The sequence below is a fragment of the Lactuca virosa genome, chromosome 9 (genome assembly GCF_052849685.1).
Source record: "Lactuca virosa cultivar CGN04683 chromosome 9, Lactuca_virosa_CGN04683_v6, whole genome shotgun sequence".
Taxonomy (NCBI): domain Eukaryota; kingdom Viridiplantae; phylum Streptophyta; class Magnoliopsida; order Asterales; family Asteraceae; genus Lactuca; species Lactuca virosa.
This window is the reverse complement of record NC_136434.1, coordinates 204,301,496-204,320,328: the sequence shown is the minus strand read 5'-3', so window position 1 is coordinate 204,320,328 and position 18,833 is coordinate 204,301,496. Positions and strand designations below refer to the sequence as shown.

General features: G+C 34.2%; 1 protein-coding gene and 1 long non-coding RNA gene across 3 annotated transcripts; both read left to right on the top strand.

Moving 5' to 3' along the window:
• Positions 1-1,744: 1,744 nt before the first annotated feature.
• Positions 1,745-3,449, top strand: LOC145138632 (uncharacterized). Of its 2 annotated transcripts, none has more exons than XR_013721632.1 (4): positions 1,745-2,322; positions 2,452-2,505; positions 2,598-2,653; positions 3,224-3,449. It is a non-coding gene; the product is annotated as an uncharacterized LOC145138632 (long non-coding RNA). The 2 variants fall into 2 exon arrangements; XR_013721631.1 differs by having other exon boundaries at positions 2,411-2,505.
• A 469-nt stretch (positions 3,450-3,918) lies between these two features.
• On the top strand, positions 3,919-18,833 carry LOC145137139 (disease resistance protein RPV1-like). Its single transcript, XM_079071277.1, has 8 exons — positions 3,919-4,536; positions 4,676-5,816; positions 5,921-5,977; positions 6,076-6,297; positions 6,618-7,373; positions 7,538-8,117; positions 8,206-8,303; positions 18,578-18,833. The coding sequence occupies exons 1-8, from the start codon at positions 4,049-4,051 to the stop codon at positions 18,656-18,658; spliced, it is 3,423 nt and encodes a 1,140-aa protein (XP_078927403.1). The 5' UTR covers positions 3,919-4,048; the 3' UTR covers positions 18,659-18,833.

Genomic DNA, 18,833 nt, shown 5'->3' with positions numbered 1-18,833 from the left:
CTGGCATACAATATGTTATTATGTATGGTAGGAAGACCCGGGGGTTAGCCCTAGGCAACATGTATGAAAGACCAGGAGGAGGCTCCTGACACACTGTATACTATTAGGAATGAAAGACCAGGATGTGGCTCCTGGTACACTGTATGCTGAGTAGCCTAGTAGAGTAGTATGTATAGTTGTCTTTGTGATGATTACATGGAAGACCAGGGGGTGGCCCTTAGCACTTGTCTGTAAGACCCAGGGAGTGGCCCCCAGGCTTGACAAGAAAGACCACGTGCGGCCCATGGCAATACAGCAAGACTATGTTTGGCACATAGCACCTTACTTGATTATGGATATATTTGTTATGTATGGCTCATGGTTACGTGTGGCATGTATGGATCAGTTTATATGTATGATATATGGTATCTGGGGGAACTCACTAAGCTTCGTGCTTACGGTTTTCAGTTATTTGTTTCAGGTATTAACGTTTTTCCAAAGAAGGAGCTCGGGGCGATCGCAGCGCATCACACCATGTTTTCCGCACTGGATGATCTTTGGGATTTAAAACTCTGATAATTGTTTTATTAAGAATGTTATTAAATGATTGAGCAAGATTTATTAAGCGGTTTTTAATTAATCAAAACGAAATTTTTGGTCTTAAATTTTGGGATGTTACAGAATAAGTGTATTTATTTATGATTAGAGGTATTTTTTTATGAAAAAATGATGATTTTTACATTCCTTTTATTTTCAGTTGATTAAAAAAAAAATTGGATCACTTGTAAATTAGTGTGTATTCATTTGTGATTGGAGTAGTATCAGGGTTTTTAAATAAAATAAAAAAATCGTTTATGAATATAAATCTATTGATTTGGGGTTCGATTTCTATTTATTTTTTTGAAAAAAAAAACTTGAAATAGGACAAAAAAAATAAATTTTTTTCCAGTTTTAAAATATTTTTTTGGTAAAAATGTTTTTATATTCCATTAATAAGAAAAATAAAAAATCGAATATTTTTTTTTCTTTTTTGGTAACTGATCCTAAATTTAAGGGAATTTGATTGAATTTTTTTTATTTTAATTTAATTAAAATATACAATTACTAATATGCCATTATATATTGATTGGTCCAGAATTGTTCTTGCGTTCTCAACCTTTTAGGTGTTTTCATTTGATCATATATATATATATATATATATATATATATATATATATATATATATATATATATATATATATATATATATATATATATATATATATATATAAGGCTCAAAGTCCAGAGTTCTTTGACACTCATGGACGGTCTTTTTGATTGGCAGTGGAGAAACCGGAAAGTGCTCACCGACAACAGATTGACACGTATGGGAATGGACTTTTCAGGTGCCCAATATGCATGCAAGCGGGCAGAGGAAAGGAAGGGTAGTCAGTTGGTTAACTTCCGACTCTTCTTGCTTAGCTGGGGAAGCAGTGGACCAATAAGCTAGCTGTCCATATATATATATATATATATATATATATATATATATATATATATATATATATATATAAAGAGAGAGAGAGGTAGGTTCAGGTGTTTAAACTAATTATTGTGTTATTGTATGCATCAATGTAGGCCAATCATTTCAAAAGGGTAAATATATAATCTTTATATTTAATTAATTATGGTAAATATATAAATCAATTAATATCCCTTTAATTTAGGAATATCAGTTAATATCCCTTTAATTTAGAAATGTGTCGTGTTATCAGAGCACAGCTTAAGGGAGCAAGGTCCGTCTTTAAATCTCATACCCACCACCGAAAATGGTGAATCGATTTGCAAAGTCTCAATTTTAACTTTCAACATCGACATTCAATTGCGAACGGGTAAACACCATTATTCCAAATCCTGATTTCATTGGTTCCGACTCAGATTTCATTCCATATTAGCAGCCCAAATGTAGAAACTAGCCCAACAAAACTTAGAAACGGCAGACCTAGGCGTCAATTTGAGAATAAACATGATATAGAAAACTGAAACGTCGACTCGCCTCGCGAGACGCAAGCGTGCGTCTGATTTGAACATTGCGATGACTGTTCTTCTTCTTCAAGCGGGAGACCTAATCACGACTCTATCTCTATTAATCCTCTATTACAGAATCGTTCATTCCTACTGCATACTACACCAAATCACGGCTTCGATTCAATTCTGCTCTGATTCTGATTTTTTGCTTCAATTCTTGAAAGGCTTCTGAAATCACGACTCTATAACTCTATTGCAAGGCTAATACACGATTGTGAGTCCGATTTCATCATCAATTCTTTCTGATTTCACAGATTTTGAGTCCGATTGCATTAGGTAATACCAAATTTCTTTCAATCTTTCTTTGTTTGGTAGTTGCTCACTGATTGCAAATGTATAAAAATTAATGTTTGTTTGTTTGCAGCCTAATCTTTGTAACTTTTTGATTCAAAAATCTGATTTTAGGCATTTCTTCTACTCCCAAGCAATCTACAAGTTTAATTGTCTAATTTCATTATGGTGAGTCCGATTTTTTTTCTTAGTTTTGACGATACTTGCTGTTTTTTTCTTATTCAAGTTGTTGAATTTTTTTTATTTTTGTTTGTCTGCAGCCCAAAATTTGTTAATAGCTGATTTCTGATCATACTAGCAATCAAAGTTTATTGAGGTAAAGTTTTTGCTTTCTGTTTGCTTTCAAATTACAAATAGCAATTTGTTTTTTTGTTAATCTTTCATCACAGTTTCTGATTTTTTTTTGTTTGTAGATTAAAGCTATTAAGAGTTTTGAATTTTTACTTAATATGGTTATTTGGTATGAAATTTTATTTGCTATTAATATGGTAAGTAAAAAATTGCAATCTAAATCTATTTGTATTGATGCCGCTATTAACCAATTACAAAATGTAATGACATTTTTTAAGAAATTTAGAAATGAAGGGTTTGCTTAAGCATAAATATTGCTAAAACAATTGCTTTAGAAATGGGTGTTGAACCTACATTTCCATATAGGCTTAATGTCACTAGAAATAAACAATTTGATGAAAGTGATAGTGAAGAAGAAGAAATACAATCACCGGAAGAGTATTTTAAGATTCATTATACATGTTCTATAATTTTTGGTTATTGGTTTTGGTGCAGTTAACAAGTCCGCTTATTTTTCCAAAGGAATATAGTTTTTTATTTATCATTTGCTAATGCGTTATTGAATTCTAAACTACAATTGGATTTGTTTTCACAGAAGTTGATGCTTGAAGAAGTTGATGCTTGAAGAACAGACAACAAAATTAAAAGTGTTTCTTAGCAACATTATTCTTTTAGAATGAATTAGTGTATTTGTTAGATTTTGATGTTTTTTTCCCGATTTGAAAGTTTTTTAGTTTTATTCTTTAACAATAAATGTAATTCTTAACAATTGTTACATGTATTCTATAAGAATTAATGTAATTTTTGTTTTAATTCTTCAATTGCTGGTTCGAGAATTTGTTATTCTTCAAGAAATTTTTAAAGTCATGATCAAGAAAATTTGTTATTCTAGAATATTATTATTTTTGAACATACTCAAACATATTCTGTCAGAATGTCCGAATTAAAAACCTTATAATTAGTAAAAATCGGATTTTTAAAATTAATAGAATCTATAATCCCTTAAAATATGCAAATTTCATTTATTAAATATGTATTAATTGACTAAAATACCCTTCTAGTTAAATTGGATGATATTTTTCAATTATTTTTAATTCAATAATATGTATTAATCACTTTCTTAAAATAGGTAAAATGATTGACTTACATTTATGCATACAATAACATAATAATTAGTTTTAATAGCCTAAGCTTTTATATATATATATATATATATATATATATATATATATATATATATATATATATAGACGACGAGACACTTTAGTTGACCAGTTGCTGGGTGGGGATTGTAATGACGCATGGCGACATGGAAAAATTGAGATGTGAGATAGTCTTGGTCGGAGATATTAACTTTGATGCCTCTGCCTCCAAATCTCCTTTCTTTTGAGTTTTGACAACCTCTCATCTGCTCATTTTAATGGTGTCTGCAACATCCTCTGGTCCTCTGCTAAATAATACCAGCTTCTATGATGTTTTTCTGAGCTTTAGAGGCCAAGATACTCGCAACTCTTTTACCGATCATCTCCATGCGACTTTAGAGCGAACAGGAATTCGCACCTTTAGAGATAATGATGAAATCAACAGAGGTCAAGAACTCAAACCGGAAATCGAGAGAGCAATCAAAGAATCCAAGGGTTCAGTGGTTGTACTGTCAGAGAACTATGCGGATTCCAGATGGTGCCTTGATGAGCTAGTGTTAATCCTTGAACAAAGGCGGCGCTTCAATCATTTTGTTTTACCTGTTTTTTACCATGTCGAACCCTCAGATGTCAGAAACCAAAGACATAATTTCGCGATTGAAGTAGACGACGGAGTAGAAGGGTCAAAATGGACAGAGTATAATGTAAATCGATGGAAGGCAGCCCTTACAGAGGTTGCTGATTTGACCGGTGTTGTTGTTTCTGGGTATGCTTTCTTTATTCATGCTTATAGTTTAAACTTTTTTTTATTTATTTATTAACACAACTGATCAAATGTGTTTCAAAACTAGATTTTTCTTTGAGCAGAAGCAGACGTGTTCATTTTCTTTCTTCTTTTGTTCCAGGCCTGAAACAGAGTCTATCACCAAAATTGTTGATGCAATCGACTCTGAACTAGATTTGAAACTAGTTAGTACTCCAGCACATCTAATTGGAATAGAAACTCGAGTTACAGGCATCGATTCCTGGTTGAAAAATGAGCAATCTGGTGATAATTTTCTAGCGATTTGTGGCATGGGAGGCAGTGGGAAGACGACACTAGCCCAATTCATTTATAACTCACACAAGCCAAAATTTGAAAGCAGCAGTTTTCTTGAAGATATTGGAAAGCAATACAAACAGCCTCATGGTTTGCTTGGGCTACAGAAACAGCTTCTCACAGACGTTTTAGGGGGAAAGAATCAAAGAATATCAGGCGTGTTTGAGGGTACACGTAAGGTTGAGGAGGCCTTACAAGCAAAAAAGGTGCTTATTGTTCTTGATGACATTGATGATCATGACGTGTTAAATGTTTTACTTGGAAAAAGTACGTTACATACACAAAGCAAGATCATAGTAACAACTAGGCGTCTAGATATGCATGCATCGTTTTGGCCCATATCCAGGAGATGCCTGTTATACAGACTCGAATTGATGAATAATCATGAAGCATTAGAGCTTTTAAGTTGCCATGCCTTCGGATCCAAAGTTCCTATGGAAGGTTTCAAGGAGCTCGCTATACAGTTAGCCCAATATTGTGGTGGAAACCCACTGGCTCTTAAAGTACTGGGTTCGTCTCTGTTTGTTAACCCTGAAGACCCATGTGAAAGAAGTAGCTTAATAGAGATTTGGAGAAGTAGATTGAATTCACTGAATTCATTGAAAGGAGATCTTGACTTTAAAATCCACGGTATACTACAAAAGAGCTTCGACTCCTTGCCGAGTTCTAGTAACAAAGAGTTGTTTCTGCATATTGCTATTTTCTTTGTTGGTGAATATGAGGATTATGTGGTAAAGATATTGGAGCATGACTGGCATGCAAAATCTGGGATCAGGGCCCTGGTTAACAGATGCCTTCTTACTGTCTCATCAAGTAACAAATTAATGATGCATCAACTGGTTCAAGAGATGGGAAGAAAAATAGTCCTTGAAGAGTCTAAAGATCCTGCAAAACGTAGTAGAGTGTGGCAATATTATGAATCGTATCGTATGTTGGAAAAAGGAGAGGTATAGTATATATATTTGTGTATATCGTTAAACTTAATTAACTCCCCCTCTCACAACCTCCTATGTTAACCAGTCTTCTCTCTTTTCATATCTTTCCTCGTTAGGGATCAGAAACAATTGAAGGTCTGGCACTTGACAGGGCTACATTTCCATACCAAACTGTAAAATAATTCAAAAAATTTATCTTTAATTTTCAAAGCATTTCATGTCAGATATGATGTATACTAATTAATCCTTCCACTTGATGCTAATTTTGCAGCCAACAACCTCTAAAACAGATTCGTTTGCAAAGATGGATAAACTAAAATTGCTCCGGCTCAAATATGTGGAACTCATGGGGTCCTACGAGAATTTTCCAGAATTAAGATGGTTGTGCTGGCATGGATGTTATTTTACCAAAATACCCTCCGGCTTATTGATGAGGAGCTTGGTGGCTATAGATATGAGTTATGGAAACTTGAAAACGTTTGAACCTCCCATGGTAGGAATTCAATGTTGCTATTGACTTTATATCTTCTCATTTTTCGACAGTTTCTATGTGAATGTTGACCCTAGTGTCCTTTAACCGGTTTATGTTTTGCTTACATTGTTTACCTTCAAACTCATGCCCCCCTTTTTAATTGAAGCTTCATCACTCTTTCCCCCTCATATATATATATATATATATATATATATATATATATATATATATATATATATATATATATATATATCTTAGGTCCTGCTTTAAGATTTATTACCTGTATATTGGTTCTTATGTGAATGTACCATGATAAATTAAGCTTTTTATTCTTGGAATAGGTTCTTAATTCGTTGAAGATTCTGAATCTCAAAGAGTCTTGCAAACTTGTCAGTATCCACAAACTTTCACGGCTTCCCAATCTTGAGACTTTGATTCTCTGGAACTGTAGCAGTCTGACTCACGTTTGTGAAACCATTGGAGGCCTTGAGAGTCTTGCTCTATTGGACTTTACTGGGTGTAAGAATCTATGGAAGGTTTCATCGAACAGGAATAACATAAATCTACTTCAAAGGCTAAAAACTTTATGTATTGGTGGAGGAATTCCAAAACAGTCCTTGTTTTCCTTACCAGACTCGTTAAAGTTTTTATTTCTCAACAACTGCGACCTTGGGAACAACAATGATGTTCCATTGGTTTTTAGTGGCCAGCCATTATTTTACATGAATTTAGGCAATAATATGTTTAAAAAACTTCCCAGTAACATTAATCTTAAAACGCTCCGGGTACTCGAATTGACTTTTTGTCCAAATATTAAATCCCTCCTTAGTCTCCCAAGTACGCTAGAAGAGTTGTATACATATTGGTGCTTTTCACTGAAGAAGATAACATTCGAATCACATCGCTTTAGATTGAGGAAATTTATGTATCAAGGTTGTAGCAAAGTGTCTGAAGTTCAAGGCCTTTTCAAATTGGTGTCGATAGCAGAACTTGATGAAGCAGAATTAGGACATATGAAATGGATTAAAGCATATAAAGATTGTCGAGTGGACCTCGTGGGTGATGAGATCAGTAGAGATAGAATTTGGCATACCCCGGTACCTCTCTCTCTCTCTCTCTCTCTCTCTCTATATATATATATATATATATATATATATATATATATATATATATACACACACACAAATACATACATATATAAGCACACAAGGACACATCAAATATATGAATAAGTGGATAATTCTGCAATTTGTGTGTCTAGGTGTTGTTCGAATATGGTATTGTGAGCACATTTCTGCCACACATACAGGATCAAAGCATTAGAAAGTCCGATAATTATATGTCATCATCTCCGTTCTTATCCTTTCATGTGCCTTGTTGTCCTAAGAATCGAAGAATCCAAGGATTAAATGTAACCTCCTTATATAGACCATCAGGTGATGATGAAGATACATGGGTTTTGTTCACCAAAATCAGTAATACAACCAAGGGCCTTACTTGGATGTACAACCCTGTGGTCTCTTGCAAACCTAGATTCGGTGAAGATGCTGTGTGGTTAAGCTATTGGCCAATTGGAAACATGTTAGACACTGGTGATGAAGTTAGTGTGTCCGTTATTGTGGGGAATGGATTAATGGTAAGCGGGTGTAGTGCCAGCCTTGTGTACATGGATGGTGAAGTAGAGTTAGAAAAAGGAAAAAATTACACGAAAGTGGAAGAAGTTATTGGAGGAGATTTATCTGAATTTGAGTTGACTACAGGAAAGTACTATCTCTGCCGCCGTGATTTCTTCAAGTCAACAATCCCTGATTGGTTAAAGATGTTAGTTGGTGACGCCACAGGTAAGTTCCTCTTTGAGTTGATGCTTTTAGTTGAGATTAAGCTGCAAATGCTAACACATCGTTATATCATACTCTGTCATATATATAGGGTTAAAAGGATGGAGAAAATATCGTCAGACACAGTACTTAGACGTGTCATTTATGGAGCTGGAAACTTTTAGACCCTACGATTTTCCCAATATGGAAGTAAGTATATTCTTTACTCGTTCTTTTTGGCATAAATTACCTTTCTTTTTGGTACATTTCCATCTCCTTCCACAATCCATTTGTAATTTCAACCTCTCTATCACATTTAGTTTTATATAAGAACTCAAGAATGTAACTTCAATCCACAATGAAACTAATATATGCATTTGAATTCAACCAAAAAAACTAAATCCAAAATTTGAACTGATAATACAATTTGTTCACTATGGGTTTTCTACGTAGTCTGCATTGGAAATTGTTGGATATATTTGGGACATGATTTAGGCCACCAGTTATTACCCATTATCACTTATAATTCCCTAAACCACAAAAGCCTAGAGTGTTGCTGTTGCTGTTGCTTCGTTACTTCCGTAGCAATTATAGGTCTTCTTTCGGTTTGTTAATTAAATGATTAGGCATTAGTGTAAAAAACTTCCACCAACGAGGGATGAAGGCCAAAGTGCTTACATGAAAGGAAGGATGTATTTGGTAGCCAACTTCTTATTGGTCCTTATTTCCTTAGATGATTGTGTTGAATATTTCGCATCAGAAGCAAACATAGGAAAGTTTCCTTTCCTTAGTTTGTAAGTTCATTCCGTACATGTTTTTAGAGTTCAATTAGGATTCTAATTATGTAAAGATGCATTACCATATGTTATCCAAGAGCAATTATGCAGCATGGGCCATAAAGGTGAAGGTCTTTATGAAGGCTCAAGAAGTTTGTGAAGAAAGACAAGAAGGCTCTAGCCGCCATCTATCAAGGAATCCCGAAAGGCTTGTAGTCAATTGTGAAGAAGAGAACGACAATGGAAGCATGGGAAATGTTGATGGTGATGTACATGGGTGCAGGGTAAGGACTATAAAGGTCCAAACCCTAAAGGCAGATAAAGGCAGAATGTGATATCCTACATACAAAGGAATCGGAGACTATAGATGATTTTGCCATGAAGGTTAATAACGTGGTGATCAGTAGCATCTGATCCTTGGGAGATACCATGGACGAATAATATGTTGTGAAAAAGTTACTTGATGTTGTATCAGGTAAGTTCGTGCAAATTGCTTTAACAATCCAGCAATTCGCAGATCTTGAAACGATGACTGCCGAGAAGGTTATTGGGAGATTAAAGCTCATGATGAAAGGGTGTGGTCAAACCAAAGTTGATGAGAAAAAGCAGTTTTATTGATAGTGATAGCGAGATAATAGCGACAAACTACCTATATTCTATGTAGCGATAGCGATGAAATAGCGACGGCTATTTCATTTTTAGCGAATTTCTATTGAAAATTAATATTACTTTTATCTTCACCTAATTAGCAATTATAAAGTAAGTTCTAAAACACGCATATTACCAAAAAAAAAAACAAAAAAAAAAACAAGTGTTAATTTTAGATAGCCGATGCTCTCTTTGACTTAGTCAACTAAAAACCCTAAAAAGGGTCTACTTATACCAGATTTAATATATATATATATATATATATATATATATATATATTAAAAAGGTCGCTATGTCGTTATTCAGTTGCTATGAACCCTATAGTAACACTACATCGCCTCGCCTCGCTATTCGCTATAGCGATCACTATGGTCGCTATTGACAACACCGAGAAAAAGTTGTTATTAACTCATCAAGAGTGGCTCAAAAGGTCAAAGAAGAATGGACGAGAAACGCAAGGTAACACTTGTTCCGGAGGGAACAACTCTTATGGTCGTGGAAGAAGCGACAATAGTTCTAACAGGGTGGTTGTCGTGGTGCTGGTTCCACCAACACCAGGAAGGTGGTCAAGGTTCATCATCAAATCAAAACAAAAGCAAGGTCTAATGTTACAATTGTCAAAGTTTTGGTCATTATGTCGCTGAATGTAAAAATCCACAATGTGAGAGAAACCAAGAAGCAAATTTGGCTCGAGGCCAAAAAACACTGATGAACCAACCTTGTTGCTAGCAACAAGCAACACTTGTAACATTCATGGAGAAGTTTACTTGAGCGAGAAAAGAGTAAGGCCAAAACTAAGAACTACATGTGATGAAACAACTCGAAAATATGGTACTTGGATAATGGCGCTAGTAATCACATGATAATGAGAAATTTCTCAAACTTGATTGAAGTGAATTTTGGTAACGGCTCAAAAGTTCGTATAGAAGGAAAAGGGTCGAGTTATCTGGTGCAAAAATAGGGGAAAACACATGCTATATGAGGTATACTACATACCTAGTTTATATAGTAACATCATAAGTTTAGGACAACTTGTTGAATACGATGATAAAATTGTCATACATGGGTCATTTCTTTGAGTTCACGACAAGAATGAAAGACTTTTAATGAAGGTAAATTGCTCCTCAAATCTCCTTTATTAAATCTTGTTGAATGAAGATGTTTCACGATGTTTGATCGGAAAAGCTAAACAACCGCCATGGCTATGGCATGCTCGGCTAGGCCATGTAAAATTTCCATCCCTAAAACACCTGTCAAAGAAAGAATTAATACTCGATTACCCAACATTGAACAACCCATAGATGTCTGTATATGTTGTGTATATGTTGTCTGGTTAGTAAGCAAGCAATTAAATCCTATCATTTACAAGCAAGTTTTAGAGTGACAACCAGATTATAACTTATGTGTTAGAACTCGTGCATGATTATTTACGTGGACCGATTTCACCTCCCACACCTTCACGGCTTTAGGTAATATTTATGAGGAAACTAATGAACTACTATTCAATGAGTTGCTCGTTATGAAAAGTAATGACAAACCCAAACAAAGATTGTGTAAAAGCAATGGAAGAAGAATTTGATGTGATTGAAAGAAACCAAGCCTGGAAACTTGTCAAGCTACCTCCAAATCGAAAGCTAACTATACTAAGACGAGTTTATAAGCTGAAAAAAAAATTCAGTGGGTAAAATGCTAAAGTAAAAAGCAAGACTTGTTGCGAAGGGGTATGTCAAAAAACCTGATATAGAATTTGAGGAATGCACATGTTGCTTGCATACAATTAGAATTATACTCTCTCTCTCTCTCTCTTCTCTCTTTGAGAAGAATGGTTGGTCGGTACATCATCTTGATGTAAAGTCAGCGTTTTTGAATGGTGTGTTGGAAGAAGAAGTGTATGTAACACGACCGAAGGAATATGTAAAGCAATATATGTTATGACAGAAGTATACAATCAACAAAATAATAGAAATACTACAAACGAAATTCAATTGAATGTAATATACAAGAACTAGTTTACAGAAAACATACTTGAATGTTGATAACACAGAAAATACAATCACGAATTTGTATAGATTGAGGTCTGTTTTTGCAGTGTCCTAAGACAGAAAATTCCCTGGTAGGGATCTATCCAGAGGATACAACAATCAGGAAAGAAAGAATCTTGATTCTGACGAAATCCTCTATGTTCCCATTATGAATGAAGAATAAGAATTTAAGAAGAATGTGATTTCTCCAACTCTTGAAATCTGTGTTTGGTGATCCATATATATAGGTTGTCATTGGCAGTTAAAAACTGCATTTCCCTCCAAAAACTGCTAAATCGAAATTAACTGTCATAACAGTTAAATTTAATTTATTAGATTTAATATTAAGTAAAAAGTCAAAATCATAATATATATATATATATATATATATATATATATATATATATATAACAAATTAACAAAATAATCCAGGCAAGGTGTGTACAAGCTGTCCAAGGCACACACTTATAGCATTCATCAAGCTCCTAGAGCTTGGAATTCTTGTCTTGAAAAATGCCAAAAAGGTCTAAAATTTTTTAGATGCCCTCAAGAGTATGCGAGTTTTGATAATTAGGATCTACGTGGATGATCTCATTGTAATAGGTGATTACAAGGCTGAATCAAGTATTTTTAAGCAACAAATGAGTAAAAAGTTTGAGATAAGTGATCTTGGTCTTTTGTCATTCTACTTGGATATTGAAGTAAGACAATAAGGAGATGGTATTAGCTTGAAGCAAAGTGCTTACTAAAATTTTTTACTAAAGAAGCAGGCATGACTGATCTAATGGAACCAATGATTGAGCTGACCAAAGATGAGCAAGGAACACCAGTTGACCCTACCAAGTTTAGAAGCATTGTTGTTGGATTGAGATATTTAACTCGACCTGACATCGCATATGTTGTTGGGGTGGTGAGTTGATTCGTGGAAAGACCAACAGGAATTAAAGCGAATTTTAAGGTATGTAAAAGGCACCATTGATTTTGGCCTAGAGAAGTCAAGAAAGTTGAAGCTTCAAGTTACTTGGATAGTGATCCTGCTAGAGATTTAGCTGATAAGAGAAATATAGGAGGAATGGTGTTTTATGTGAATGATAATTTGGTGACCTGGTCATCACAAAAGCAAAGATGTGTTGCACTCTTTCCTTGTGAAACTGAGTGAATGGTTGCCACATGTCAAGCAATATGGATTCGTCGGTTGGTTGAAGATTTAATACTCTTTACCTAGATAACAAGCCATTTATAGAATTTTTTAAGAACCCGGTGTTCCATGGAAAAGTAAGCATATAGAGTTCAATTAGGATTCTAATTGTTTTTAAGTTCAATTGAGTACGTTCTTTTGCTTATTAATAGAAAGGCCTTTTGCACCCAGTAATCTCCTATCGTTATCTTTCCTTTATTCATCCGAGGTTTGTTGATTTTGAGAGAATGAAAAAGTTTTGTTTGAAATTGATTTAGAAACTTGTATTCAATAATGATGATGAATACATACATATACAGAAAGAGAAGAACAAACGAACTAACTAACTCATAATATAAGAAGGACGAAAATACCCTTCTATCTAACTACCATCTAAAATTGTCTATAACAATTATCTAATAGTAAAAACTAACACCCCCTTCAAGCTGGAGGGTAGGGAACTACATGCAGCTTGGAAATAGCTTCTTGATGCTTTGAAGATGGTAGATTCTTGGTAAAAACATCAGCATGTTGTGAAGTGGTTGGAACATGTGATAGAGATAAGTCCTTCTTGAAGTTTTTGGCAAACAAAATGACAGTCGAGTTCGATGTGTTTAGTCCTTTCATGAAAAAACGGGGTTTGTGGCAATGTATATGGCATCCATGTTATCACACTTCAAGGGTGTCGGGGTGATGTTAGGCACTTGAAATTCATGTATAAGTCTAGACAACCATGCCAACTCAACACACACTCGCCTTATTGAACGATATTCTTCCTCGGCTGAAAAAGAGAGACTGTAACCTGCTTTTTGGACTTCCAAGAGATTAGACTTCCCCCAAACACAATGAAATAACCACTTACTGACCTTCGTGTGATTGGGCATGCTACCCAATCTGAATCACAATAAGCCTCAATGTTGAAATTGGAGGATTTATTAAAAAATAAACCTTGATTAACGGTGCCTTTGATGTATTTCAATACGTGTAAAGCAGCATCATAATGTTGTTGACAATGAGTTTTGTTAAACTGGCTCAAATGTTGTACAGTGAAGGTTATGTCTAGTCGAGTGTGAACTAAGAAATTTAATTTGCCAATTAGTTGTTTGTACATTGTAGGATCATTGAGAGGATTGTCCATAAGCGGTAAGAGCTTAAGATTGTGAGGCAATGGAGTGGAAACCGTAACATCATCTTCCACAGAATAGAGTGCAAATAACTCTTGAGCAAACTTGTGTTGATGAACAACTAATCCTTCGGCCACCTTGTCAAATTGAAGACCAAGAAAATAATTGACTTCCCCCAAGTCTTTAATATGAAATTGACTATCAAGAGTCATTTTTAATGAAGAAATTTCATCTTGATCATCACATGTTAGTTGTTAGTAGAATATCATCCATGTATACTGCTAATATAACAATTGAAGTAGCAGTCTTCTTAATGAATAGAGAATAATCATGTAGAGAAGGAGTATATCATTTTTGATGCAAAAAATGGGACAATTTTGCATGTCATTGCCGTAAATCTTGCTTTAAACCATATAACGACTTCTTAAGTTTGCAAACAAGATGATTGGAAGTAGTAGAATAGCCTCGTGGTAATTTCATATAAACATCTTCATGAAGATCACCATGGAGGAATGCATTATTGATGTCGAGTTGTTGAATCTTCCAATCTTTTTTAACAACCAAAGAGACTAGACATCAAATGGTATTGAATTTGACTACCGAATAGAAGGTTTCATGGTAGTCAATACCTTCTTTTTTAGTGAAACCTTTGGCTACCAACTGTGCTTTGTATCGATTAATAGACCCATCAATTTTATTCTTAAGTTTGTATACCCATCGACATGATATTGGCTTTTTGCCCTTTGGTAAGGAAACAATATCCCAAGTATGATTGGTTTGTAAAGCTTCAAGTTCTTGTTGAATAGCAAGTTCCCAATGAGGATTCCCTTTAGCTTGATCATAAAAAGAGGCTCAATTTCATGTTTAGAAACATTGAAAGCAAAAGTAGAAGTGGGATAGAGAACAGGAACTTGAGAATCAAGATTACACATGTTTGTAACAGTATGACAACATATGTGTGAAGAATCAACAATATTGTTGCATATGTAATCTCGTAAATGTGTAAGTGGGTTATGTGTTCTAGAAGATGTTCTTCTAGAAATGTTAGGAGGTTGAGTCTGAGAATCAGAAACAGTCTCAGTAGGAACAGAAATTGAAGATGGTGAAGGTGCAATAAGTGTATCACTGGAGTTTGTAGGAAGAAAAGAATGTGGGTTTTGTGACATAGTGTTGGATATAGCATGTAAGGGAAAAATATTTTCAAAGAACTTAATATCCCTTGCGATATAAATGAATTTAGTGGTAAGATTAAGAACCTTAAATGCCTTCTTTCTAATGGGATAACCAATCAATACACAAGGATGAGCTCTTGACATGAACTTATCACGACCCACTATAGAAGTAGTGATGAAACACAAACACCCATATGCATTTAACTGTGCCAAATCTGGTTGCTTTTGATAAAGAAGTTCAAAAGGACTTTTGAACTTAAGAGAAGCTGAAGGCATCCAATTAATGAGATGAATAGCTGTCCAGATGCATTCAGACCAATAAGAAAACCCAAGACCAGCTTATTATAGTAAAGCTCATGCAACTTCAAGTATATGTCGATGTTTTCGTTCGACAATTCCATTTTGTTGAGGGGTAAAAGGAGTAGATTTTTGATGTAAAATTCCCATTTTGCTATAGAACTCTATGCCTTCATTACTACATCCAAGTTCATAAGCATTATCTGTGCGAACAACTTTAATGGTTTTGTTGAACTGAGTTTGAACAAAAACAACAAATTGTTTGATAACTCCCATTGCATACCCTTTGTGTGTAATCATATGTACCCATGTGTGTTTACTATAGTCATCAACTATAGTAACAAAGAATTTGAACCCATCATGAGATATATACTTGTACGGACCCCAAACATCCACATGAATGAGATCAAAAATAGCTTGAGATTGAGATAAGCTAGTTGGAAATGGCAATTTATGATGTTTAGCTTTAAAACGGATCATACATGAATCAACATCATCATCATGAGATTTATAACCAGGAATAGAAAGATGATTCAACTTGCTAATAGAAATGTGTCTCAATCGTTTGTGCCATAACAAAGTATTAGAAGGTTTTGTAACAACAGTTGCAGAATTACAAAAGAGATTCTATACAGAAAAACTGAAAGACAATGAATTACAAATGGTTCGATGATAAAAAATGTAAAGATCATTGACCTTATTGCCAAAGAGACTAAGAGAGAGTTTATTCCTTGACAAAGGGTTCTGCAATAGACAATTTTGATCAGTGAATATGACAAAAGATTTGAGTTGAGAGTTCAATTTGAAAATAGAAACAAGATTGTATTTGAAATTGGGAACATACAAGACTCCTTGAAGAATTAAGGAATCATGTAATTTGACATTACCAGTAAAAGAGACACATGCATTAGTACCATTCGATACACCAATGAAATGAGGATGAGGTAATTTGAATAGAGAAAGAAACAATGTCTTATTGGAACACATATGATCTGTTGCCCCGGTATCAACAATCCAAGAATAGAATGGTTGTAAAAGAGATGATGATTTGTACACATTAGCAGCAAACTTTTTGAAAGAGAAAGTACCTTCAGATTCCATGGATAGATCCATAAGAGAAGTTTGAGCAGAAAAACTAGATGATGGTGAGTTTATATTGTTGTTTTGAAGAAGCATCATTAACTATTGAAATTGTTCTTGTGAAATACCAGAATTGGAATCAACAACAACATTCTGAACAGTAGATTTTGGTTCTTCACGCTTAGATTTGGTGAATTTGAAATTTGCAGGGAATCCATGTAGACGATAACATTGTGATTTGGTGTGACCAGGCTTTTCACAATGATTGCAAACCAACAATTTCTTGGACATAGAACTATTATCAACAGAAGCATTCATGGCAATTATGTCAGTATTAAGTGGAGTAGATACCACGTGGACGTTCTTCTTGAAGAATCAAGGAATATGCAGTGGATACAGATGGAAGAGGTTTAGTCATGAGAATCTGACCATGCACTACTTTGTGAGAATCATCAAGGCCCATAAGAAGTTGTATGAGGCGTTGTTCCTTGAAAAACTTGTGGATCTTAGATGCAGCTTCACAAGAACATGGAGGAATTGCTTGAACGAGACGCGATTCATCCCAAATTCGTGTTAATTTGGTGAAGTGGTGAAATCGTCTAAACCTTGAGAAGTTAAATATAGTTGTTGCTGAATTTGGTAAATCAATGCTCTATCTGGTTGTTCGAACCTTTGATTCAATTGAATCCAAATTTCTCGAGCAGTAGTCAAGAATAACACACTATCGGCAATATTTTTGGATAGGGAATTCAAAATCCAATTTATCACCATAGAATTGGCTCGAAACCAGGCAGAATACGAAGATGAGGTTATTGTTGGTTCAGATGATCCATCAACAAAACCTAACTTGTTCTTGGCAGCTAACGATATGAGCATTGATCGTTTCCAAGATGCAAAACCAACTCCATTAAAAGGATTTGTAATGAGAATAGAACTCGGATTATCAGATGGAGCAATGAAAAAAGGATTGGATGGATCAATGGCAGTAGATCCAGTAGAATCAATTGGATTAGCCATGAAAAATACAGGATCGAAAACTAATCTGATACCATGTTGATTTTGAGAGAATGAAAAAGTTTTGTTTGAAATTGATTCAGAAACTTGTATTCAATAATGATGATGAATACATACATATATACAGAAAGAGAAGAACAAACGAACTAACTAACTCATAATATAAGAAGGACGAAAATGGCCTTCTATCTAACTGCCAGCTAAAAATGTCTATAACAACTTTCTAACAGTAAAAACTAACAAGGTTGCTTTGTTTACAGATTGTCCATAATGCTGCACACTGCAGTTTCATTTATACTGTAATTTTTGGTAGACTGTTTTGTCTGACGTAACAACCTCAATTTATATACAAAAGTGCTAGAAAATTAAGGAAATCAAATCAAGAAACTCAAAATCATATGGACAACGTACCTAACACTGAAACAAATATGTTAATCGTGCTCAACTTGTTATGGCTTGGTGTCATTGAGTGGATTGACAGAGGGTTTGTAATCAACTTCAATGTGTTTGGTCCTCTCATGGGATATAATGCTTGTCTGGTTGTCTTTTGCTTTTCCAAGAGACTAGATGGACATACGTCAATGAAAATTCAAAAGGGTTCTTGTAATATTATATATGAACTGAAGCCGATGTTTATTTTCTAAGAACCGTTACTAAAACCAACTATAAGAGCTAGGGCTCCATTTATCTCTCTCTAGAGCCTACATAACAAGGTTTTTCAAAGGGAGTTTGTTTGGTACGGATGGAACAACAAAAAAAACCATGTTATTGACCAAGTCAAATGAGACTAATTATTAAAATTAATTAATTCTCATTAATTATTTTCTTTATTCGTTGATCCGTTCCTCTCTATTTCTCCTTAGCCTGCACTTAAATCTTAGAGTTATCGCCTCTTCCTATCTTTTTTTAAATGGCTGATGAATACTTCTATCTTAAAACAATTGCCAAAGACAATTATAACACAGAACATATCAAACATCACTAATTAGTAATTACTCCATCTATAATCTCCCATAACATCAATAATCTCCCAAAATAAATCGGTGTACTCTAACATAGAACATAAGAGTTTTTAATACTTATTTTTTGTTCATTTAATTTTAACTTTTTGCTTTATTTGGTTTAAGTTATATATACATGCATTCATTTGATATTGTTGTATTTTGATTTATAAGGTGATTCGAACAAAAGATATGGAATTTATGGATGAGTTTTCTTTTAAAAGGACAGCATGGGAAGAAATGTATGGCGAATAATGCCAACGGAAGAAGAGTAAGAAAAAAAAAGCTTTATTTTTTATATTTGTCAAGATTTTTTATATATATGGGTTCAATTTTATATTATTATATATATTTTTTCAATAAATATTGTATAAAGTGAATGTCATGTTTTATAATTGTTCCATCAAGCTATTTTAGATATCTTTTAAGA

Bases quoted from the DNA above. Each gene is read 5' to 3' on its own strand.
- LOC145137139 (XM_079071277.1), top strand. From the start codon at position 4,049: ATGGTGTCTGCAACATCCTCTGGTCCTCTGCTAAATAATACCAGCTTC. The intron at 5,978-6,075 runs GTAAAATAATTC...CTAATTTTGCAG, and splicing joins CTACATTTCCATACCAAACT to CCAACAACCTCTAAAACAGA. The intron at 6,298-6,617 runs GTAGGAATTCAA...TTCTTGGAATAG, and splicing joins AAACGTTTGAACCTCCCATG to GTTCTTAATTCGTTGAAGAT.